The sequence below is a fragment of the Sebastes fasciatus genome, chromosome 15 (genome assembly GCF_043250625.1).
Source record: "Sebastes fasciatus isolate fSebFas1 chromosome 15, fSebFas1.pri, whole genome shotgun sequence".
NCBI classification, from domain to species: Eukaryota; Metazoa; Chordata; class Actinopteri; order Perciformes; family Sebastidae; genus Sebastes; species Sebastes fasciatus.
The window spans coordinates 13,413,680-13,438,270 of NC_133809.1; the positions used below are offsets into that span (position 1 = coordinate 13,413,680).

The following is a 24,591-nucleotide window of genomic DNA, read 5'->3' on the forward strand; positions in this document are numbered from 1 at the left end:
ATGGCCATTTCCAAAGGGGGTCTTGTGACCTCTGACCTCAAGATATGTGACTGAAAATGGGTTCTATGGGTACTCACGCTAAATGCAGTACCTGTGAGGGTTTACGGACAATATTTGTCATTGTTTTGTTAATTGATTTCCAATAATATAAATATATACACATACAATTTTATAAAGCATAAATATTTGCCCACTCCCATGTTGATAAGAATATTAAATGCTTGACAAATCTCCCTTCAAGGTACATTTTTAAAAGGATGAACAATGTGCGATTAATTTGCGATTAATCATGGACAATCATGCGATTAATTGAGATTACATATTTTCACTGATTGACAGCCCTAATTCGTGATTTTGAAGATTCTTCCCCACCGTCTTAAACACCCACATTTTAGGCATTGAACAGACATCCATCACCATAATTGTTAACTTGAAGATTTATGCAGTAAGTTAAAAGTTTGGTTACTTACCCTTCAAACATCAAAGTGGCAATTCCATCTTCAAAGAAGTCTTTCTTGAAAAGGCCCTCCAATTTTCACCCCGATTTTGCTGGTCTTGAACTTTAGCCAGCAAAAAAAGCACTACAAACTACAAACAGCAGTAGCTTTCACCAGTTAATACATGCAAATTATCATTTGACTTCACAAATTTGCCATGTTGTCCTTTAAGCCAAAAACAATGTCAGTTGAACTATTATTAACTACAGTATAAACAACCGCAGGGGCTAGAAAAAGTACTGAGCCATTAGAATTTCCCTCGGCGCCAAACAGTAAAGTGTATTTTAAGGACTGTTCAGCTAGATACTGAATAAAGATCATAAGCATCTGTCTGCACTTCGCTGCTCTGTTGTTGACTGGCAGGATTTTGGAAGAGCCTGGCAATGTTTTGACAGATGTCTGCGTATTTTCTTTAGTTCTGTGGTTGTCTCTCTGTGATGCTTTAAGCTGTCAGTGTGAAAATAAAATGTCATATCAGAGCAGTGAGAACAAAAAGGCATAGAGGAAAGTGATGTGTATGCAGAATGTGGAATGAAAAACACTACTGATTAGAAAAAAATAGATTTTTTTTCTTTTTGTTTTGACAAAAACTTCAAAAACATGATGAAGTCCCTGGCTGTTTTTGGAGTGGAACGCGGACTATAAAGGCATTAAGGTTGTGTGTGTGTGTGTGTGTGTGTGTGTGTGTGTGTGTGTGTGTGTGTGTGTGTGTGTGTGTGCGCGCATTGAGACTACTCTCCCACCGCCTTCCACTTTAGATAAAACTCATAACAATAGTTCACTCTTTGAATTGTACAGAAACTTCCTTTTATCTCAGTGCATCTTTCTCTGATATCAAAATATTAAAACAATGTAAGATGGTCCAAATATGAAAAACATGCTTACAATAACATTTACACCCTAGAGAAGTTCATATCAATGGGAATGAAGATGTGGGTGGTACACAATGTAAAAAAAACAGTTTTTCAAGGCGTTAGTAGATAGTAGATATGCTGATTTATGTTCTTAAACCAAGAGATTATGGGAGACAAGTCTTGAAGATGGATGTGCACATGAGTTTTCAGTTTACTTTAATCGTAACTTGGCTTTTTTTAGTCCATATTTCCTTGTTCATTCACAGTCCTTAGTGCCAGACCTTGATCTCACCGGCCCAGTCGCAGGTGGCCACAGTAGCAGGCAGGACGGGATGCTGGGAAACACACAGGCAGGGCTGGCGGTGGGCTTTGAGAGTGTGCAGCATACGAGCGTTGTGGTAATCATAGAAGTGAGCGGAGCCGGTGGAGCTCCCTGAGGCCAGGATCGTTCCATCCAGAGAAAACTCACACTGCACCGCGTATCCCTCCACCTAGAACGAGAATACACTGTATGTGTTAATTACGATGCATTAACCTTCAACCAAGAGCCATTTCAACATCAGCATAATAACTGGATTGTGATCCGGTTGATTACAGACTTGGGCAGCCTAAATGTTAGAATAGCGTGCATGAATAGTGTGTCCTTTAACATCTCTGGTTGTATTAGAGTTGATAGTTTAATTAAATTCACTGGATTAACAGACATTCTGGTCTGGTTATTTTATCTGTAAACTGTTTCTCAATTGAATTTCCAAGAAATACACTATATAACTTATCAATATACTGTATATTGATAGTGCAATAAAAAAAAATGATGTAGGCAATCTCCTTAAGTGTGTTTAAACATCAACAGTATTAAAGCACAAGTGGCTCCACGTGCCTGTCGCTTGCAGCCGATGCTGACAACAGTGGAAGAGTAGGATGACACACAATGACACTGGCCGTGAGATTAAAGGATAGTTTGGGATGTTTTCAAGTCTATATTTATATAATACTCTAGTGTGTACTGTATGTGTAAAATACGGATTTTCACACACTGTAACTTTGGAAGACAGCGACTTGGTTTGTCTAAATGAGAATGCTGAGGTCTCTTATTTTGCCCCTTATCTCTTACATTACCCTAGAAACTCGGGCCCTGTTCAGACCTGGTATTAACATGCGTCCTCATTGATCGGATCACAAGCTCTAAGTACAAGGACACATTGAGATCCGATCGCTCAGACCACATTCAGAGGTGGTCTGGGCCACGTATGGCCACATTCTTTTAGATCCGTGGGATCTCACTGCGCTCCTTAGGTGAATAGACTGGCAGACGCCCGGTCACTCGCCCAACCTCGCCCGGTCACTCGCTCACCCTCGCTCAAAGGCGGCGGTGCCGGCGGCATGGAGGTCCCCAGGGACCGCCGGTACAATTACCGTATATTTTAACGTTAATAAAATGTACCCGAATTCACGAATATGCAGGACAGCACTACTGACATTCCTGTGATATTACGTTGCAACGTCTGCTGTATTGGCCATATGTTTACCATGTGTTTATTTACATATAGAGCGGGAAAGTGAGATTGGATCACAAGTGGTCACTGGAGACGCATGTGGAGACGCATTCTAATGCCAGGGGTGGACAGATGTACTTAGAGCTGTCCATTCGTGATCCGATCACTCAGGACGCATGTTAATGCCAGGTGATGCCTGAACAGGGCCTCTTAAAGATCAGTATGTACAGGAGAAATGTATACAGCGACCAATAACTCTTTCAATATACATAAGTTAGACTTGAAAAAATCAGAACCTATCCATTATTTGTAGGTATGTTTGATCAATAAAGGCTGCAATCAAGTATTCATAGGCACAGTAAAGGTTGTTATACACTGATTGCTTGCTGACACATTTACTCTGTTAGAAGTGTTTTCTTCAAAGTAGTATGTAATAAAGAAAACATGAAAAAGATTCAGAGATGAAATGTCTTTTTTCTTTGTTTTTCTGGAATGTTGCACTTTCGGATTTGTTGATTTAAAATGTTTTGTTTTGAGCCTCGGGGCCCGGATTGTGAGATACCAATTTGTTTCCTGTCTATCTCTGGATTTTTCTTGAATAAACAAACCAGAAGCTACAGTAGCAGCTCAACATGCTTCCAGTAATATTTGCCAGCCATATTCTGCTCCGTTTTGCCTGCCTCAGTGGAAAGATTGTATTGTACTTGGTGTGTTTGTTTTGGGGGAGGGTGCTGCGGAGGAAACAGGCTACGGATCTATGGTACATGTCAACTCTGTGTAGGTTATGATGTTTCATCTGTGCGTGTGTGTGTGTGTGTATAGGTTTATTCTACTGCCTTTGCACAGTTTTGTGTGCATGTGGGAGGTTGCTGAAGTTGATTGTGTGTGTATGTGTGTGTGTGTACATTCTGTATTGATCAGGCACGCGTTACCCCCAACCCAGCCCACCCCCCACCCCGAGGCCACAGTCGTTACTGACCTTGTGTCCTTCGTATCGCCGCCTCTTGTTCATTCTATAGGGCTGCTGGGAGGAGAACACCGCCATGTAGTCCCCATTAGTCTGGGCAACGAAGGACTCCTCCAGTGGGTGGAGAGCCAGGCTGGGACAAGTGAATCGCTCCTGGTGGCCAAATGAGAGGAGGGAAAAATACAGAGGAGGAAATGAATTCATTATTTGACCTTTTCTTGCTGTTGCTAACCAAGAAGTCAGCTGCATGTCAACTAGACCATTATTTTTGAAAAGCCTTATGTTCAGATATGCAGCAGGTGGAGGAAGTAACAGAAACGCTTTATAATATCATGCAATCAATCTACTATGGTCATTTCTGGGGCCACAGTTTGTGTTGACTTCCTGTACTGTACAATAAATTCTCAATTCAAGGACACACACAGCACCAAGGTTATCCAGTAGAGAGCACACTTCCTTCAGCACTATACAAGTGTCAAAGTATGCCATTTATATAGGGGCTATTTTTTCTCATTTACACACAGATTTCTTTACCTGGTAGATCTGGTTGGAGACCTTGGCTGTGGTCTGGTAGTCCCATGCGATGAGGGTGCGGTCGGCAGAGTCTCTGCTCACGCAGTCAGAGCTTGTTATAATGTCTACACCACCTCTCAGAAACAGGATGTCCAGGGTCTGTTGGATCCCTGCTTTGTACACTTTCACCACCTGGAAATGATCATCAAGCCCTTTAACATACATTGTAACAACATGGAGAGATGCTCTTCAATCCGTGATATAGTGAGAAGAAAATCTAAAAGTAGTTATTTATACCATCCTGATCAGATGCCCAAACCACCTCAGCTGGCCCCCTTTGACACGAAGGAGCAGCGGTTCTACTCCAGGCTCCCTCCGGATGTCTGAGCTCCTCACCCTATCACTAAATCTGAGCCCAGCCACCCTACGAAGGAAACTCATTTCGGCCGCTTGTATCCGCGATCTCATTCTTTCGGTCACTACCCAAAGCTCATGACCATAGGTGAGGGTTGGAACATAGATGGGCCGGTAAAGACTTCAGACTAGTGGTTTAATGTTATGCCTGTGCGTCTTGGCCCTTTTATCTAGTGGGGTAAATTCACCCCAAAGCAAGAAGAACACAGCCCAGGGTTAAAACTGACAGGCAGCCAGGACGCTACCTCATTAACAACATATTTGCTGAGGACTGGTCTGCGCTCTCTCTCGGCAACTCACATTGATACCTACTGGCAGAAGCAATCTCTGCTGTATTAAATCTAAAAAACCTGCAGGGAAACGAATCGATTCAGTTAGCTGTGGGGAAAAATTACATGTGAGCATTCAGATTTCTACGGAGGTGAATAAGATTATCATATAAAACAGTCCATTAACCTTAATAGCAATGCTAGGTTGCAGCTTCACGGGAACAATTTATGAGTCCCGAAGGAAATTAAACTTTGCTTTGAACAATTAGTGTGATAACGTGCAGTGTTGCTTCTGTGCATACGGTAATATTATCTTTTTAGTGACATAAAGCTTGTGTGCACGACCAAATGTAGTCTACCATTTTTTTTGCTAGAATGTAACCGAGTGTGCAGGAGGGATCTGTGGAGGAGGAGAATGTGTTCAGAGCCTACCTGTCTTAGATGCACAAGGTCGAAAAACAGTCTGTGAACTGTGAGTCAATAAAAATGATAAATCTACTGTAGGAAGGTTAATAAGTTTGACCTTGCAGCTGCGTGAGTCCCAGGCCTTGACCGTTGAACTGTAACCACCGCACAGGAACACCTCTGGGTTGCTGGGATGCGGGACTGCACACATCACTTTGAACTGGTTGTCCAATTTCACTACCTGCTGCCCTACAGACAAGAAGAAATAACAGAGAGAGAGAGAAAATAACAAGATCAATCATCCTTTGTCAGTAGTGAACTCTTGGATTACACACTATGAAACTGAAGTATGATGAAAAACAAGATAGCTGTTATATATTATATTTTGTGCTAAAAGCTAAGATTTGTTTGATGAGAGCAATTTGCAACATCTTGCACTCATATACTCAGTTAATTTCAATCCTGATACGACATAAAAGATATTTTCCGTGAAACAATACTGTTAATATTTTGACCATTTAAGACTTGAACATGAAGCCTTTTATGTGGAGTGAAAGCACTGCTTTCATATGTGAAGTACCCAGTAAAGAAACAGTGATGCTTCTGGTTCAACATCCTGACTGTGTGAGTATGCAGTGCAGCGAACACATGCACCGGCGCATGTTGCCTACTCAGCTCCAAGGTACTCGTTTCCAGCTCAACTCTGACCCCTGGCTGGTTTCTGTCCTCTCCGGGCCCCGACATTTCCCTGCGTTGCCAGGGCTGCCAAAGCAATCACATTATTGCTGTTTAATCTCTGCCTTCTGGAGTATCACTCCTGCTGCTGCTACACACATCTGCCTAAACGAACCAAAACACTCTGCATGAATGAGTTTGTAAATGTTGTTAAGCTTCTTTGAGGTCTTCAAAATACTGTGATTTAGCAGAAAGAGAGACAAGTACATTCTGTGTGTGTTCTTCTATACATTCAAATAGAATAAAATGTTCACACTATTAAAATAATGAATGAAGACAAACAGGAAAAGCTCAATGAAAAACATAAATTTCAACCACATTTCCACTAATGCAAATTCTGCTGAAACTTCTCTCTGGTTTATTAATTGAGCGCACTGTGTGAGGATCCAATCCTCCTTGCGAAGCGCCCATTAGATTCCTGTGCAGTAAACATTGTGTGTAATTAAATTGTGCCGTCACGTTCGCTTATAAACAGAGTGATTCGAAAACAAGCTCACTAATAAAAAGATACAGTAAATCTAGCTATAAGTTGCTGCCAAAGACAGTGTTCCCAACTCAGTGTACCCTCTGAAGTTCATGAAGGAATGATGTTAAAGTAAAAAGGATGAGAAGTTTCCTGTGATCATTCCAGGTCAGAAGCAGGACGTGAGCTTCTTTACAGGCTACGTCCATCAGTTCTTGATCACATGTCTTTCTGTGACTAAAAAAAACTTCACATAGACTACGGACAGTTTCTTTTGATCGAATGAAACTATTTTTATCATTGGATGGCCCAGAACAGTTCAACAACTCAACTGTCTGTCTCTAACTTCTTCAAATGATGATGGGCGATGGGACTGACCAAAAATCTGTAAGACTGTACAGCTTTTGTGTGCATGTTGCAGAACGTTGGCAAGAGCGTGTCTGGGATATCATCATACGTATGTAAAAAGCTACTTGATTTAAACATTGCTCAAGGCAAAAACATAATCTAAACTAACAAAGACATAAAGATACAACGGCGTATTAGGATGATTGTGAGTTAAAAAAATTAAATTACACAGCCAGGGGAGAGAGTTAAATTCTGAGAAAAAAATTTCCAAGATTAAAGTAATAATTTTACGAGGAAAAACATGGATATTCTCTGGGATTGAAATGGTAAATTTATGAGAAAGAAATCAAATTTACGAGAAAAAAAACTTGAATGTTCTCTGAGATTATAAAGTCATAAATTTGCAAGAAAAAACTCGGTGAGATTAAAGTCACAAATTTAGCCGCCGTCTGAATTTCGTTGCACCCAAAGTAGTGTTCTCGTAAATTTGTGACTTTAATCACAGAGAATTTAAAAAAAATTTGTCGGAAATTTATGACTTTATAATCTCAGTTTTTTCTCTGAATGTTACCCCCCCCCCTTCCCTGGCTCCGTTAACTTTTTTTTCACTTACAATGGCCCAGTACGCCGTCGTATAAAGACGTAGAGAAGAGAAACCAGAATATAAAACAGTGTTTTGGCTAGAGGCAGCTTTATCTAAAATCAATTAAAAATGTCATACTTAAAAACAAAACAAAAACACTGAGGGGCTTAAATACAATTAAGCCTGACAGGGTGAGACCAAAAATTAGTTTCCTGGGAAACGATGAAGAAGACTACATGAGGAGCCAAGCCAGACTATGAGCCAGCAGCTCTGTCAAAGGCTATGCAAAGCAGAACACCTCAGGGTTCAACGGCGTCTCATTAATTCATCCAACAAACAACAAAAACCATCCAAAACAGTCTTAGCTCACAACAAAAATGCACTTCATTACACACTTGTTCCAGGATGTTCCTACCAAGTCTTTTTTAGAAGGGAGGAATGAGCCACAGCTAATAAACTACAGCAAAAATGGACCTTCTTTTACTTAATGGCGGACTAGCCCGCTCCCAAATTCAATTGCATTGATCCAGAGTTTTAACAGGCAATTTCATCGCGCTCACACTTCCTGCTTAATTGGCTTACCCGTAGCGATACAGAGATCTGTCATCGAGATTTTAAACTCATGTTTGGCAAGACGACGAGAAATCAAAACATTCTCCTCATAATAAATAGGGCCTCGTCATGTTTTAATTAAGCGAGATTAACCAGCTTGCTTGAGAGGGGAGATAAGGGAAGTCTGCAGTGATCTGTCCCTCCACTCACGATAGTTTACTTTGTAGTCCTGAAAGAACTGTGATCACGCTGCAGAGCTGACACGCAGTGGATGATTCAGCGCAGAGGACATTAGGGATGATTGGGACGAGCCCCTTAGAGCAGAGGGAAGCTGGGTTGAAATAGATATTCTGCCTCATTACCGGATCCATCAAAGCAGGGTGCTGTCACCGCAACATACGCCAAGGTTAGAAACACATTACTTGGTTTTGACAAGCCATGTCCAAATAATATTGTGAAAACAGGCTTATTATCTGTAACTAGTTTGAAACACTGACTAATCTCCAGCTACATTTAGGAGGTGTTTACACATCGTAGTAGCACATTTACCTTGATAATTAAGGCATGAATCCGTTTCAATGATCATGTGTTCAATTAGCACCCTCACATTGATAACCGAGCACAAAAAGGAGAGTGCACCGTCTGCATACTTGGATTTTGGTGAAAGCGCAAGTGGGAAGCAGTTATCACTCGTTTTCCATCGAGGGTTGCTGATGATAGAAGTGTTGCAGATTATATTCAATACTGTAGACAGTATTAGACAGACTAAGGTTATAAGGCATAATTACTGGAAAGGGAGATGGGAACCTCGAAAAGTAGCTCCAAAACACCAAATGCACAGAGTTCAGGAAACACATCCCGCTGCATGTTGGATACTTTTGAATCATATCATCACAGTAGCATATACAGTATATATTAAAAATATAGCAGTGTCTTTACTACTATTACATGTGCACTAAAGTGAGTTAGAAATGTGACAATCACGGCATAATAAAAAATAAAGTAAAACCTGTGTCAACCTAGCAGGTTACCACTGTAACATGAAGCTTTCAAAGTAGGTCAAAATGCACATATGGTATGCTTGCCGGTGGCATTTAGAATAAATGCATCTGTGTGCTTCTGCATGCATTGTCTCCTGAGGTGTAGTGCTTAAAGGGCGGTCCATTATTTTTTTTTTTAAGTTTTTATACAATTCTGTAGCTTCCCAGTGGTGTTCCTGTATTCAAATCCGAACATTACATTTTGGTCTAAGTATGTATGTTTTAGCGTCAAAATTCTATTTTCCCAAGCTCTTCTAAAAAATTTTTTTTTTTTGGAGAAGCAGACAGGAGTACCGTCACAGAGGCTATAAGCAATGTACTGCTGTGTAGACGCCACGTTAGTTTGGATCCGAAAGTCACACAATAACACAAACAAACTAACCGATCTATGCAGCGGTGGACCGACAGCAGCTCCTGTGTTCTGCGGGGTAAAATTACTGTTTTTGTCAATGGAGCCTGGTGGCTTTAAAGGGAGCGATACAACGGTTTCAGCTCCCCATTGGAGGTGGCAAAAATACTTTTTAAAAAAACAGACATGTTGCCAATATTATTTGAAGCTTTATAGGAAATGTATATCAATTAAAACTCTTTGATCAGTCCTTAAGTGACGCCAAAGGGCGTGACAAAGTGTCAATATGTGACGAGTTGGGATGAGAACGTGCTGAAATGCCATAACCTAGGTTATGATTATATTTATCTTATTTATTATTTAACCTGTATTTAACCAGACAAGGTATTAAGAACAAATTCTTATTTATGATGGCAGCCTGGTATATAAAGTGGAAGGTGTAGATTTTGGAGAAAAATATCCCAAAAGACAGGTGTTTTCCTGTTAAATATATAAAATGTTATACAGAAAATAGCGAAGACCCACTATTAAGAACATTACAAATATTTTTTACAATCATAAGTATATCTTTGTTTAGTTCCTACAAGTTAAAAGGACTTTATATATCGGAGCAATTACTTTTAAATATGTAAGAACAATGATACGTAAAATAATGTTGTTTTTTTTAAACAAATGATTTACCTGAAGTAACTGCAGCAAAATCCTCCCACGTTGAAATATTGAGCTAGAAGCCGAGGGTCTAAATGATAAAAATCTAGTACAAATGCTGATGCTTTTTTTTTTGTGCAACAGGATGTGAATTTGTTTTGAAAAGGAATGAGCACTTTGTCACATGGATTGCATGGTTGGCTCAGAAATATACTGGTATGTTGTGTTTTTAAACAAACTGTTTTCTGTAGTGGTCAAATCTCTGCTTCAGCAGCTCCTGGGTCTCTGTCACTCCGCCCGTCACCACTGGGTACAGATCTTTGTCTAGATACTGTGTGGAGTTAGCATGTTCTCCCCGTGTTAGCGTGGGTTTTCTCCGGGTACTCCGGTTTCCTCCCACAGTCCAAAGACATGCAGGTTAGGTTAATTGTTGACTCTAAATTGCCCGTAGGTGTGAATGTGAGGGTGAATGGTTGTCTGTCTCTATGTGTCAGCCCTGTGATGGACTGGCGACCTGTCCAGGGTGTACCCCGCCTTCGCCCAATGTCGGCTGGGATCGGCTCCAGCCCCCCCCCGCGACCCCTAACGGGATAAGCGGTTGCAGATGGATGGATGGATGTTTTCTGTAGGATGACCCCCCAGTATGACTTTAAAATAATACATTGCAATACTGTGAAACTTAATCTTACAGCTTAAGTATTGTTGAAGCCTTTAGCTACATTCAACGAAATATGATTCTGCAACGCCAAGGTGGGAGGTGGAAGGGCAACACACAAACTCGCTCTAGTACTAGCACTATCTATTTGTATTATTGTTTTTTGGAAAAGACTATCTCCTTTCTGCCAGTGCCTGAAGGGATCTGGACAGAAAACTCAAGTTCTGCATACGTATGCACGAACTGACACTTCAACCTGTGGCAGCCTGTGGGTATATGGGCATATTTTTCTCTGCCAATCAGCTTTTCCAAGGACAGCAGTGAAAGCGCTGGACAACAGCTGCCACTTCACACTAATGCCCTGCAGATGAAATTCATTTATTCCACTCCCCAACTCCTGCTCTCTCTGTTTCTTTCTTTGAATTTATTCGGCCCCTTTTCATTTCTTTCTCTGGCATTCTTCCTCTGCATTTCTCTTTCTTCATTATGCCTTTTTAACCTGCTCTCCCTCTTTATATCCTCCTCTCCCTCTACTTTTGCTATTCAGCTGTGACAGCCTGCCTGTGGCCCACTGGGAGTGCATATAAGATTCTACAAATTAAATTGGACACAGGAACAACTGCAAAGTCGGGCCAAGGAAAATTGGCCCACACACCATTCTGAATGCACAGGCTCCTTTATAATTCCATTTCTCTTTAAACATACCAATTGGTGCCTCACTTGGTTAAGCATGGCACCCGATTCGACTGTTATCAGGCCATTAAACAGGCGTTATCAGTCGCTATAAGCACCAGCACCAAGTGAAAATGAAACTTAAAAGCAACACGTTATGTTATAAGACTGAATGAAATGTCACATTTTGAACACAAACAAAAAGGCCTCTTTAGGTTTAGGCAACGAAACTACAACTTCTTTAAGTTTAGGCAACAAAACTACAACTTCTTTAGGTTTAGGCAACGAAACTACAACTTCTTTAAGTTTAGGCAACAAAACTACAACTTCTTTAAGTTTAGGCAACAAAACTACAACTGCTTTAGGTTTAGGCAACAAAGCTACAACTTCTTTAGGATTAGGCAACAATACTGCAACTTCTTTAGGTTTAGGCAACAAACTACAACTTTTTTTAGGTTTAGGCAACAAAGCTACAACTTCTTTAGGATTAGGCAAACAAAACTGCACCTTCTTTAGGTTTAGGCAACAAAAAACATTTGGTTAAGTTTAGGGAAAAACATTGTGTTTTCGGTTAAAATATTTACAAACACAAAGACGATGTCTATACTAAAGCACCTGACTACTGCTCCAGTCATAATTACTACGGTCGCTAGAGGTCGCTGTCATGTTCTTTTATACCTTCTTTCCGATAATCTACCATGCGAATAGATGATAAAACCAACTAGTGGGTGCAGTAGGCCCCTATTGACCCACATCCATGGGGCTTATATCGACTGATAATGCCTATTTAATAGCCTGACAAAAGTCTAATCGGCTGAGTATACTGTGGTAAAATACAGGGTCGGATGTCCTATAAGACTCTCACTGATCGTTAAAGGGCCTGCAGACATCTCCAAAGAGAGCTCAATTGAACAGAATAGGCCCAGCTGCCTCCCTTGTTAGTGTTGAGAGGCTTTGCATTACTGTGAAGAGCGTAAAGATCACATTCATCCTGATTACAGTCTGATGTAGCAAACACTCAGCTCCCTCAGTGTCCCATCACTCTTGGTAGATCTAGTGTTAACACATATGCTGCATGAATGTTGGAAGCTTCATTAAGTTTTCAAATATCACTGTCATAATGATGCCAGCACCTTGGTGTAGCCCTGTTGTGAATGTGTCATATGTGTAATCCTCTGGAAAGATGGGAGCTTATCATGTTGTGATGAGACCCACAGTTCTGTCAGTCTGTATTTAAATTATTATGAGGCAAATTATACAGCTATGGCCTCCATTCTCTTTTCACAGCTTGAATGTGATTGGTTTTAACGTGTCAGTGCTGAGGTTTTCGCTATAACACAATCAATTGCACTACAATTGTGCAGAAACCGGGCAGGAATTCCCAACTCCCATATTAATATGCAACTAAATTAAATTTTTCTTCATCTCGTGCTGCCATAGGAATGCTTATTGCTGCCAGCACACATCTGCTGCAGACCCTCATCCTCAGAAACAATACGGTTTATTCAATTTTTATACAAATAAATAATAATAGTAGTAAGAAAATGAATAAGAATAATAAAATATCATAACACACATGGAGAGAGATTGGTGCAGGATTGAGTGTGTGAGGGGCTCTTTGGATGTCTGACTTCAAAGCTGTTAGTTTGACCCCACTAGGACATCCTGCAGGGCTGAGCAAGGCACAGGTGGCTCCTAAAGTATAAGATCAAAATATTGTTCTATTTATGATTGTTTATGGTTTGTGACGTTCCGGTGTAAGGTCATGGTGGCTGCTCCTGTGGTGATGTATCCATTATTGATCCCCTTCCTGGAGCTGCCTGTGTGTTTAGTGGGCTGGCCAAGCTATTATCCGTAGGCTTTATTGGCAGTATTGACAGACATGCTGAGAGGGGAAGTGCAAACGGCAGCAAGTCATGACAGAAATGGGTTGACCCTAGAGATGTAGATTGCCACAGGGGCTTCAAAACAATGTCTATTGTATGTTGGCTCATTCTCTTAAGCCTTTTTGAGGTCTTTTCCTACATATATGAACACATATGTTGATGAATGGACAGAGGGGACAAATATCAGGAATTTGATATCATTCTCAGGGACCCTTCAATCCAACATTTTTAATTTCAGCTGTGTAGAAATTCATGAATTGTATCAGATGAAGGAAATGAGTGAAGAGCTGAACAAGCAGCCTCCTTGTGGTAGATTTGTATCTGGATGATTGGGTCTCATCTTTTTCTTTTTTTCATCCATACTAAGCAAAGCATTTCCAAAGCAAATCAAATCATTGATCAGTTGTAAATGTCACCTTGAATGGTTTTGTATGATCACACAAAAGAGCCAGAAAACACAATGAGCCAGCGGATTTAGTTCAGAGGTACACAAACAAAATGTCAGAAATTGTCAGAAAGTAATAATGTTTGCTTTTATTGTAAGCATGTACTGTATATGTATGTCTTTGTGTAACATGTGTGTGAGATACAGAGAGAGATAAAGAAAGAGAGTGGTGGTGTCCCATTTTAGGGACAATCTCCACTGAAGCGGACATGTAGCCTCCATATAACTTAATTTAGAGGATCGACCTCCTCCCTAAATGAGACTATGGCGTCATTGCAGTTTTTCAGGTCTTTATAGCGAGCAATGGAGGTCACTGCAAATAATGAAAATAATTACAAATGTACATATTTTCTGTTTTAAAGGGCCAGTGTGTAGCGTTTTGGGGGGGTCTATTGGCACAAATGGAATATAATATTCAGAACTATGTTTTCATTATTGTATAATCACCTGAAACTAAGAATTGTTGTGTTTTTGTTAGCTTACGTTACCTGAAGGCCACCGTAGTTCTCTGACACGTTTGTGAAACTGCGGTAACGTGAGCAGTAGAGTGCAACACCGCGGTACTGACATCTGACATCCGTTGCTCATAAAGTAGTGTTATTATGGTAAGAATGGCCTACCCACTGTCCCTTTAATGCATCTACATATTTTCTGTCTTTATGCATATTTATATACATTATGATAAAATTATTCACTTCATGTATATTGTTAATGTTGAATAATTTACATAGCACATTATGATAGAGTTATGGAAGGAATATTTATGATTTTTTTGCAAACTCTGCGGTAAACTCGGATTTAAAATTGTCTGGACCCCAGTGGATTTTGGGATACTAACTTCCTAACTAAACAAAAATACCTGTTGTTTCATTTACATTTTGGGAAAAGAAGGTAGCATTTCTTGAAGCACTTGAAGGAATATTTGTAATTGGACTGCTGACAGGTTATGATATATTTGCTCCAGAAATGTGGATTTCGAAGGTTGTCCCTGAAATGTGTCACGACTACAGAGAGAGAGAAGCAGCTTTGCATTTTATATAATAAGTTTATAACAGGTTTTGGGGCCCAAGGCAATTCAAAGTCACTCCTCACATAAATTACTATACTAACTTTAAATTTGAATTAGAACGCACTAAATTTGCAAGAAGTAAAATCGCCAAGAAGTTTTGTTTTCCCCACAACACCACAACAGAAAAATGTTTATTAAAAAGCAGCTAAAACTGAATTTTAATTAAGCGTTGTATTAAACGTTATACAGTTTGACCGTATCTTCCTCAGAATTTTAGGAAAATATAAAACAACACCAGTCATTCTAGCTTAGTGTACCTGGCCTGTAGACACAAAATTGTTATCCAGTGTTCAGTTCAGCTGGTTTGTTATGTGACATTATGTTAATGAGATCTACAGAAAGAAGTGTTGCTTCTCACCTGTCTCTACATCTGTGATCACAGCCTTGTTGTCAAAGGAGCCAGTGAGAAGTCGTCGCCCGCAGGGGGTCCAACAGGCATCACGCACAGCTCCCGAATGGCAGGTGTAAACCCTCAGGCATCGCCCGCTCTCTGCTCCATCCCACACCTGCCAGACATGAGCACATCACATCGAGTCACAAACACACCTAGACTGCAGCAACAAAGGCATAGTTTCTGACTGTGCACAAGCTCAAACTGCTCTGGAAGAAAGATTTTGTAGCTCTGCTGCATGAAATACACAGAATGTGCAATAGAACAACTTTAATTGACAGAAAGTAATTCATGAGTTCAAAGCAACTGTCAAATCCAAAACACAAGATTATATCAGTAATTTGCGCTCAGTATTTGTTAGGCATGTCACAATAATTACTATATTGACTTATTGTATGATACATTGACATGACCGCAATCATTTTTGCTGACCTCAATATTGCCCGTTGTGTTTGCATGCATGTTTGTAAGAATATCACCAACATTTTAGCCAACTTGATGCCAGAATAAACAGCAGGACATTGCACATTTTTGTTAACAGAGCCTGATAATCCATTTTATTTATTGTTTTAGTTGCGTGGTTTTATTTTATTTATGTTTATTTAGGATATTTTAATATATTTTTTTCACATACCAATTCCAAAGCCTGAATATCTTTAAGAATTAATGGTGCCTTCAAATGAAACTCGTGAGCTTGTGTTTACAACATGGGAAGTCGTGTACACAATATGCTTGGCGTTTAAGTGGTAGAGTCGTGAGAACATCGCATTCATATGGACTCTTCTCGTGAACACGGTAAACACGACCCCATTTGAAGTCACCATAAGTGCATTGCTCTTTTAAAGGGTGTATTGCATTGTTATGCTATTATATTATCAGTGGCATAAATGGTTTTAAAATGATAATAACAGCGTTTATCGCAATTATTTCTGGGACCATATATCGTCTGACAAAATGAGTTATCGTGACAGGCCTAGTCTACTCTTGTATGCTCTATGAAAGAAAGAAAAAATGTACTGTAGGTGTGCTAGCAGGCAAACAGTTGACGCTGCCATGCATCCTTTATAGCAGATGAAATAACATGCGGTATGACAAAGACATCAAGGGGCACTGACACACTGTGCTTTCCATCAAACAAACAAGAGGAAAGGACCTGCATGGATGACGTTTCAAAACAGTATACTGACTGATATACACTGAATAGTCCAGGCCTGGTTTGGTGGCCACTGCTCTCTCGAACAAAAAGAAGAAAACAAAGTGAAATTTCTCTGCCAAGCCTTTGCAGATGATGCTTTCGATGTGTCCTTCGGCACTAAGAATTGGTGAATGTCTTTTTTTCAAAGCAGAGAAAGATATGATCTAAGACTTCCTCCCCTAAATTCTTTTGTAATGATAAATAATTAAATTACTCGTGCCGGAAAAATGCCGCTGGATAAATTGGCATGATACGTATACAAATCAGGCTTATTTGCTGGATTTAAAAGAAAAGACAACCTTTATAATTCATTAATCAAACTAATTACCTTTGAGTGTGCCAGTAAATCAATTCCCTGTGTGGTGTAATGGCTTTAATGGTTTTGTATTGTTAGAGGTTTCTCTGATTATAAAGAGAGCAGAGGAGAAAAAGCACCCACTGCCATGACTAAAGTAACACCACGCTGGTTTGAAATGTTATATCATGGTGCAAATAAAGTGTGAAAAGAGCCCTATTAAAGCAGACAGTGATTTATGAATGAGGTGTTGCCAGATTTTTCTATTTTGGCTTTTTTTTCTTAAGTCATTGTTGTGTTTTTTTGCACTGTGCTTCAAAAATTTCACATGGCAAACAGGCTGGTCAATATAGTGATGTGTATTTCATCAGATATACTGATGAAAAAGAGTAGGGGTTTTCTGTCAGACATGTCAAAAGACAAAAGCTCCTCCCTGAAGCCCAGTCTGAAATCCAGTCGGTGGTCTGGTTCGGGCGCCTACTGAGGTATATTACACTAATGATGAAGTATTTTTTGCTTCCCCGGCATTGCCAGGGCCACAGAGGATCTTTGAAGATCTGTGGGGCACTGCAGCACCCTCTCTGCCTCTCCCTGTGTTTCATTATTAAAGCTGAGTTCTCCATACAGCATAAGAAAGTGAAGAAACACATTGAGAAGTTCTGCACCACGGCTCCCACAGGAGACAGACGGGGTGGAAGAGAGATGGAGGGGGGCTGACATGCTGACATATCAATCCAGCCGGCAGTAGTTTAACAAATAGAATGCCAGAGATGCCTTCAGGGTGAGAAGTGACAAAGAGAGAGACATAGAGACCGAGATAGTCCCACTTTAAATTGCAAAAAAAGCTAAATATTGGAGTGAAGCATCTATTACGAATATTTCCGTTTATTGTGCAACAGGATATGCCACTTCTCTGTATGATCTTAGGGAAACACTGCCATCTCAAGGTAACATGAAAATCTGTTAATGAACAACTCATGATAGCATCTATAGTCACAAAAGCTTCAGAAATGTTCTACTAAGCAGACTGCTAACAAGTCTGACAAAGTGCAATGTTGCTTAATCCTCATCTTACCAGCATATATAGCAAACAAGGACTACCTACTGGTTTCCCAGGGGACCCCAAGAATAAACCATCATAGCAAAACTCACAATGTTTTAAGAAGTAATAAGTTATGTAACTAATGTTATTGCAAAAACAATATATATTCATTTGCATGTTGTGCAAAACAGAAATAGACAGAGCACATGAGGAAATCTGTGTCTACTGCATCTGTGTCTGTCTCCTTCAAAATGACTGACAGAGTGCCCCTACCCCCCTGATGATAGTGTCTGATACTTTAAATTAGGACAAATGGCAAACATTTTATCCATCTGTTCTATTTTATCTATATTAAAACTGCATAAGCTGCAAATGGATGCTTTTGACTGGGGTCCCAAAACATTGGCATTAAAAGCACTAATTAAAACAGGAACAGAAAACATTGATATGAAGTCAGAGTGCTCCAGGGATGACATATTTTTATAGGCCAACCAGGAAGTTAGCATCGCCCTGGTTCCCTCGACAAAACGCCAATGGGATTTTTCCATTGGGTTTTGGATTATTGGAAAAAATACGCTCTGTTGCAAAATACATGTTTATGATACTTAAACGTTTAGTTCAGTAAGATAATCTTCACAAATGAACACCACTTTTATCATTTTTTTAAGTGTGAATGCAATCGGCAGAAGTAAAAAGCTAATGTTAGGCTATAGACGAATTACACCACGGTTGCATGAGCACGAGTATACACAACAAGGCTGTAAAGGCGGACGAGTTTGCGTGATGACGTTTAGTAGTCTCATTCAGCTACTTGTTAGCAACCACCTTTTTTAAGACACATAAAGGATTCAAAATTCACAAGGGGGATACTTCCAGACGAGGGAACCAGAAGTGCTAAAATGCTAACTCATTCCCGGGTTTTAGGACTCTATTTGGAACAAACTGATTGACAAAGTCTGATATAATAAAGCACCTGTGAGATATGACAACATGTATACCTCTGGGGTCTGCAGGGACCTCAGTTTGTAGGATGAGGGTTAAGCTCTGTCTCCAATGAATGGGAGCGCTAATGATATTCACCATAACAGCACCATTCAATGCACACACAATTGCAACAATCCTGTACAATGGGAGACCTGGGCATGGGTGAAAATGAGCGCTTGTTTATTTGCATTTCCTTTAATTTCACCAGCCACTTAACAGACACCTAGAGCGGATCCTCGCAGTTGACTCATTGGGGTAATCTGCTTCCTAAATGACTCTCGGTAATTAAAACTAAATTGGAATTCGTGTTATCAACTTAAAACCGCAGCGTTACACCTGCCGTAGCCATGGTGACAACGGCTGCAAACAGGCTGGAATAATGATAGTCTGACTCTGCCTCTGAGGAGCTGACAGACAGGATGGAGGAAGAGAAGGCGGAAGCCTGAAGGGTGAACAAACACAAAGATGGAAAGTGTTACGACGTCATAGAGCGAGTCCCCCTCTCTGTCTTCAGCCAAAGAGAATAGAGAAGCAGCTGTAGTCAAAGTGCAAGAGTGCTGAAAGACATAATCGATATAGCTGTGCAGGATGTCAATAAGTAAACAATGTATGACAAGCTGCCACAATACAAGAAAATTAACAATGCTACATAAACAGAGCACCATTTTCATACATGTGCCTGTCATTTTCTATACCAGGAAACCCTGAAGTGTATTATTGTACTCAAACTATAGCACTTACCAAACAAAAGAGTTAGACTGTGGGGTATGAAAAGCAACATGGGCATAATGGGCTTTTTTCAAAATTATTTTCAGCCTTTCAGTAAACCAAACGATTAATCAATAAATAGAGAAAATCTAGAATAATTGAAAATAACAATAATTGTTAGTTGCAGCCCTGCATTTTTACAAAGTTTGTGGTTAGGTTAGTTTAATCCAATGCTAGGTTTTAATAATGAGAGGTAACTGGTAAGTGTGACACTTAAGTATTGTTGCTATGGTTACCTGAAGTTTATTATATTGCAGTGTCATATTATTTAATGAACACCTGCCAGCCAAACAGGATTTTATGTGGCCATAAAAACATCTACAATTATTACAAGGCTGCAGAATAACTGTCTTTATTAAAATAACTACTAAAAGAAGAGCACCTCTTATTCTCTGCCACTCACTCATTAAACACAGTGCGAGGAAGAGGAGAGCTTTTCTATGGAAAAATCTGCTTACTTAAACATATTTATTTAAATTAACCACTAATATTATGGTTTTAAAACATTTACATTTGCCATCTTCTAAAGTCAATGGATTCTTGTATGTTTTTACATCCCGATCATGAGAATAAAATCTTCATGTTACCTCATAATCCTGCAATTCTGGTCTAAATCATGTCTGATTGCGGTCGAACCATGCATTGCCAATAGTTGGACTAACTTAAATTACTGTGTGGACTGAAGATCTCCGATGTCAGTACAAACATTTGGAGAAAAAGAAAGGACCCGTTGAAAATCCTTCACTCAAATTGAGCAAAATGGCCCACAAGACATGTGCTCAAACAAGTAAGAATATTTCACATGCTCCTCTATGTAAAAAAAACAGCTGGTTAGGCAGTCTGAGATACAGAAGAAGAGAAATCCTTGCATACAAACAACCAAGTCTTCTCCTCCCCTCCTCTCCTCGTCTCCACCATCTGCTCCAAACCACCCATTCCAGGTGCCAGAAGAGGTGGCAGCCATACCGCCGCACTTGTATAGTTATGCAAACGATCTCATGCATATTCAAATCATTAATTATTCAGAGTCCTCTTAGGGTATCGGTGGGGTACGAGGTTTCGTACTGGGTCTAAAAATATTTTGTCGCTGGCAGACACCTGCATGACTTGACCTTTGCAGTAGGGAAATGAAGGATTGTTTTCCTGGTTTGAAATGCCGAAACGGAGGGGGAGGGGTAATCAGAAAGAGAGTAAGGAAGAGAGAGAGAGAGAGAGAGAAAGATAGGAAGCCCCATGGGCTCTGACATACATTCAACTGACAGTGACAGATATGATTCTACAGAAAGTGGTTTGTGGTACATTTATAAATCGTGGCAGCAGGGCAGATATTATCTCACTGCCTGTGACTCTGTGCCAATTACACTGACTGTCAGGTAAGTGATTATCCCCTTAGACCTCCCGGATGCACTTGGCACCTGCCTGAAACTATAATGATAAATGTTTTTTTGTGTTATAAAAAACATTGTTCCATATCACCAGGAATACGGAGCAGTCAACTTGAGAAAGAATGACAAATTTTATCACATGGAAAAAACTAGGGGCTGCAACTAAGGATTATTTTCATTGCCGATTATTTTCTCGAATAATCCATTAGTTGTTTGGTCTATAAAATGTCAGAAAAATGGTGAAAAATGACGATCAGTGTTTCCCAAAGACCAAGATGACGTCCTCAAATGTCTTGTTTTGTCCACAACTCAAAGATATTCAGTTTACTGTCATAGTGGAGTAAAGAAACCAGAAAATATTCGCATTTAAGAAGCTGAAATCAGAGGATTTTTACTTTTTTTTTCTTAAAAAATGATTCAAACCGATTCATCGATTATCAAAAAAGTTGGAGGTTCATTTAATTGTTGACAATTAATCAATTAATCTTTGCAGCACTAGAAAAAACAGAATGATATCTAAATCTTGAATAACATTTCACTTTGAGCAAAATAAGAATTGAGAAAGCCTACATTATTGCACTACAGAAGCAATGTATACTCTCTTTATTAATCTCAGAGCTTCCAAGGCTAAGTATCAATGCGCATCATTTCTGAAGTCAGTGAGAGTTTTCTTGTAGCTCATTACCTTGAACGTCTTGTCCATGGAGGCAGACAGCAGCAGATGACTGAGTTGAGGCACAGGACACCATTGCACTGTGTTGACTGGACCCTGGTGGCCTTCCAGGCTCATCAGAAGCCTCCTCGGTACCCCTGCAGCGCCAGGCTTCTGGGCAAGATACGGCATTACTCTCGCGGACACATCTGAAAGAATTTGACTTTCCCTGGTCTGATTCCCTGGGACTTGCTCTGCTGGGTTCTTTGGGTCCACTGTCTCTACTGAGGTGGCAAGTCTTTGTCTCTTGGGGATGTAGGGTCTGACACCAGATGGAACAGTGTGATGTCTTTTTGCTGGGTTCAACCCAGCGCCAAAACCTTGTGGCAAGTGAGGAAGAGTCAGCAGGGGTGAGCTCTTCCCCTGAGTTGCAGATAAACTCAGAAGAGCTGTATCTCTAAAATGTTTTTCTTGTGCTGTCCCATCACTGTGATATTTTCTTTCAAAACGGCTCTGAGGCTGTGAATGTGGGTGTAGTGAAGAACTGCTTCTTTCTGAGACGTTTCCATGATATTCCAACACTGACCTGTTAGGGTCAGGTGTGAAGCTGTGAGGGCGGGTCCGTGTTACCTCAGAGGATTTACACATCCTGACATCTCGGTCAGTTTGAACAGAAGCTGACGCTCCCTCCTCCGTCTGAGCAAGGTAATCATCCTCTGGTTCGGAATCCTCGTAGGCCACTAATGAAGACATCTTGACATTATGACACCCTATAGAAAAAATAAAGGGACAACAGGTGAGATATGAATCCATTAGAGGCCTAAGGGTGACATCTAGTGGTTGCTTGTATTTCTGCACCTAAAAGTATACAGACTTGAACAGCAGCCCCCTACATTAGTTGTTTCTCATTTGCTAGGTGGTTACGCCCAAGAAAAAATTGCCAAAATGCTCTGCCAATGGTAAACAGTGTATTAAATGAATAAAGTGTAAAATAGCCAATATGTCTTGTTTGTTCCTTGTTACTGATAGAGAGTTCAATCATCCAATCCACCAAAGAACTCACAACAAGAGTCAATACCAACAGGAGATTACACTGTTTACCATTGGCAGAGCATTTTGGCAAATTTTACTTCGGTGCTACCCACATAATCAGCTGTGCTGCTCATTCCACAAATGCATGATCCTTACAAGTTGGACATCATTGTGAAGGTAAATAAACAGGCTTTCCAACGATGTAAAATACAATGCCAATTAGCATTGTAACAACAGAGAAATAATCCACCAAACACAAATTTCAGAAAAAAAAAATGTCCCAGTTTATTTCACCCCAATAGTGACTTTAAATTCCCAACAAAACATTTGTATATTTGTGGTTAAACTTCCAAGTTGAGCTATTTTACAGTTTTTTTCTCAATCTTTTTGGCTCTTAACTTTCTCTAAAAGTGGAATTGTCACAACTGTTTGATGGGACATCACAATATTTTGCAAGTCTGCAAAAGGTAGTAACTCACCCAAAACACTTCATTCATGCTTCAAAACCTAGTTATTGTTAGATAGATAGATAGATAGATAGATAGATAGATAGATAGATAGATAGATAGGTAGGTAGGTAGTAATTTTATTGATCCCGAGGGAAATTCAAGTTTCCAGCATCACAGTTCCATAGTGCAAAACATGTTCGTAAAAAAGTTAGTAGTGCAAAGTACAAAGTACAAAACAAATATACCAGATATAAAAATACAAAGAGATGAAGAACACTGTTAAAACTGAATATAGTGCAGGGTAACAGCTGTGATATAAAGTGAATATAGTGCAGAAGAGACTGTTAAAAATGAGAATAGTGCAGAAGATACTGTTAAAAGTGAATATAGTGCAGAAGATACTATTAAAAATGAGTATAGTGCAGAAGATACTGTTAAAAATGAGTATAGTGCAGAAGATACTGTTAAAAGTGAGTATAGTGCAGAAGAGACTGTTAAAAGTGAGTATAGTGCAGAAGATACTATTAAAAATGAGTATAGTGCAGAAGATACTGTTAAAAATGAGTATAGTAAAGAAGAGACTGTTAAAAGTGAATATAGTGCAGAAGAAACTACAACAAGGACTACCTACTGGTCACCCTGGGGACCCCAAGAATAAACCATCATAGCAAAACTCACAATATTTTGAGAAGTAATAAGTTATGTAACTAGTGTTATTGCAAAAACAATATATATTCATTTGCATGTTGTGCAAAACAGAAATAGACATGAGGAAATCTGTGTCTGTTGCATCTGTGTCTGTGTGCAGAAGATACTGTTAAAAGTGAGTATAGTGCAGGGTAACTCCAGTAGCTTAGTCTATGAAAGTGCACTGTGTGCATTATTGTCTGTCCTGCAGACCGTCCTCATTGTGTCTATATAAAGTGGGAAAGATCCCAGTTTATATAGCAGCAGCCAGTCACTTCCATGTAGCAGCCAAGCAGGCATTTTTATTTTGAAAGGGAAAGACAGGAAGATCATTTTAGGGAGATGAAGAATTTAAATTTAACAGTTAGCTAACCGTTAACCTAGTTACCGTTACTAGGGTAAATTGTCCTGTTAAAGTCTTTCAGTCAACACGAAGCCAAAACAGAAAGAGAGTAACGTTAACACCTAGCTAAGTCAACTTACTACCTCCAGACAGAGCACATTATCGTTATATTGTTTGTTAGTTGTCTTATAAACGTAAGTTAACTCACAGACAAGACACTGCATTTCTGATTTAAAGTATAATATTGATAATAAAGCGTAAAGCTACCTGGTGAATCTGCCTTTGACTATCTGTCGCACTTGTAACCTGGACAACAACCAGTCCAAAAGAATCCCGCAAAACCATCACACGTTATGCCGAGTTTCACAATAAAAGTAATGTTTCGATTTGTCCACTCATATCACGCTATGCTTACGTGTAAAAGCTTTTATTTTGAAAAGCTTCCGGTAAGAACAGAAGTGTACCTTCCTTCATTCTCTTCCGACATATATTGAATATATTCAGTTTA

The 24,591-nt window shown here is 39.8% G+C and overlaps 1 protein-coding gene across 2 annotated transcripts; it reads right to left on the reverse strand.

Annotated features, from left to right (window-relative positions):
- Positions 1-1,287: 1,287 nt before the first annotated feature.
- On the reverse strand, positions 1,288-24,475 carry wdr25 (WD repeat domain 25). Of its 2 annotated transcripts, none has more exons than XM_074661088.1 (7): positions 24,351-24,475; positions 21,606-22,342; positions 15,219-15,366; positions 5,534-5,664; positions 4,349-4,519; positions 3,827-3,967; positions 1,288-1,842 (listed from the first exon to the last, which is right to left on the reverse strand). In XM_074661088.1, the coding sequence occupies exons 2-7, from the start codon at positions 22,323-22,325 to the stop codon at positions 1,621-1,623; spliced, it is 1,533 nt and encodes a 510-aa protein (XP_074517189.1). In that variant the 5' UTR covers positions 22,326-22,342; positions 24,351-24,475; the 3' UTR covers positions 1,288-1,620. The 2 variants fall into 2 exon arrangements, with proteins under 2 accessions (XP_074517189.1, XP_074517187.1); XM_074661086.1 differs by having other exon boundaries at positions 24,292-24,395.
- Positions 24,476-24,591: the final 116 nt, after the last annotated feature.

What these genes read in the sequence shown, in the direction of transcription:
- wdr25 (XM_074661086.1), bottom strand. An exon ending in CCATGGACAAGACGTTCAAG is followed by an intron (nt 15,367 to 21,605) that starts GTAATGAGCTAC and finishes CATGTCTGGCAG; the next exon opens with GTGTGGGATGGAGCAGAGAG. An exon ending in GGGACTCACGCAGCTGCAAG is followed by an intron (nt 4,520 to 5,533) that starts GTCAAACTTATT and finishes GATCATTTCCAG; the next exon opens with GTGGTGAAAGTGTACAAAGC.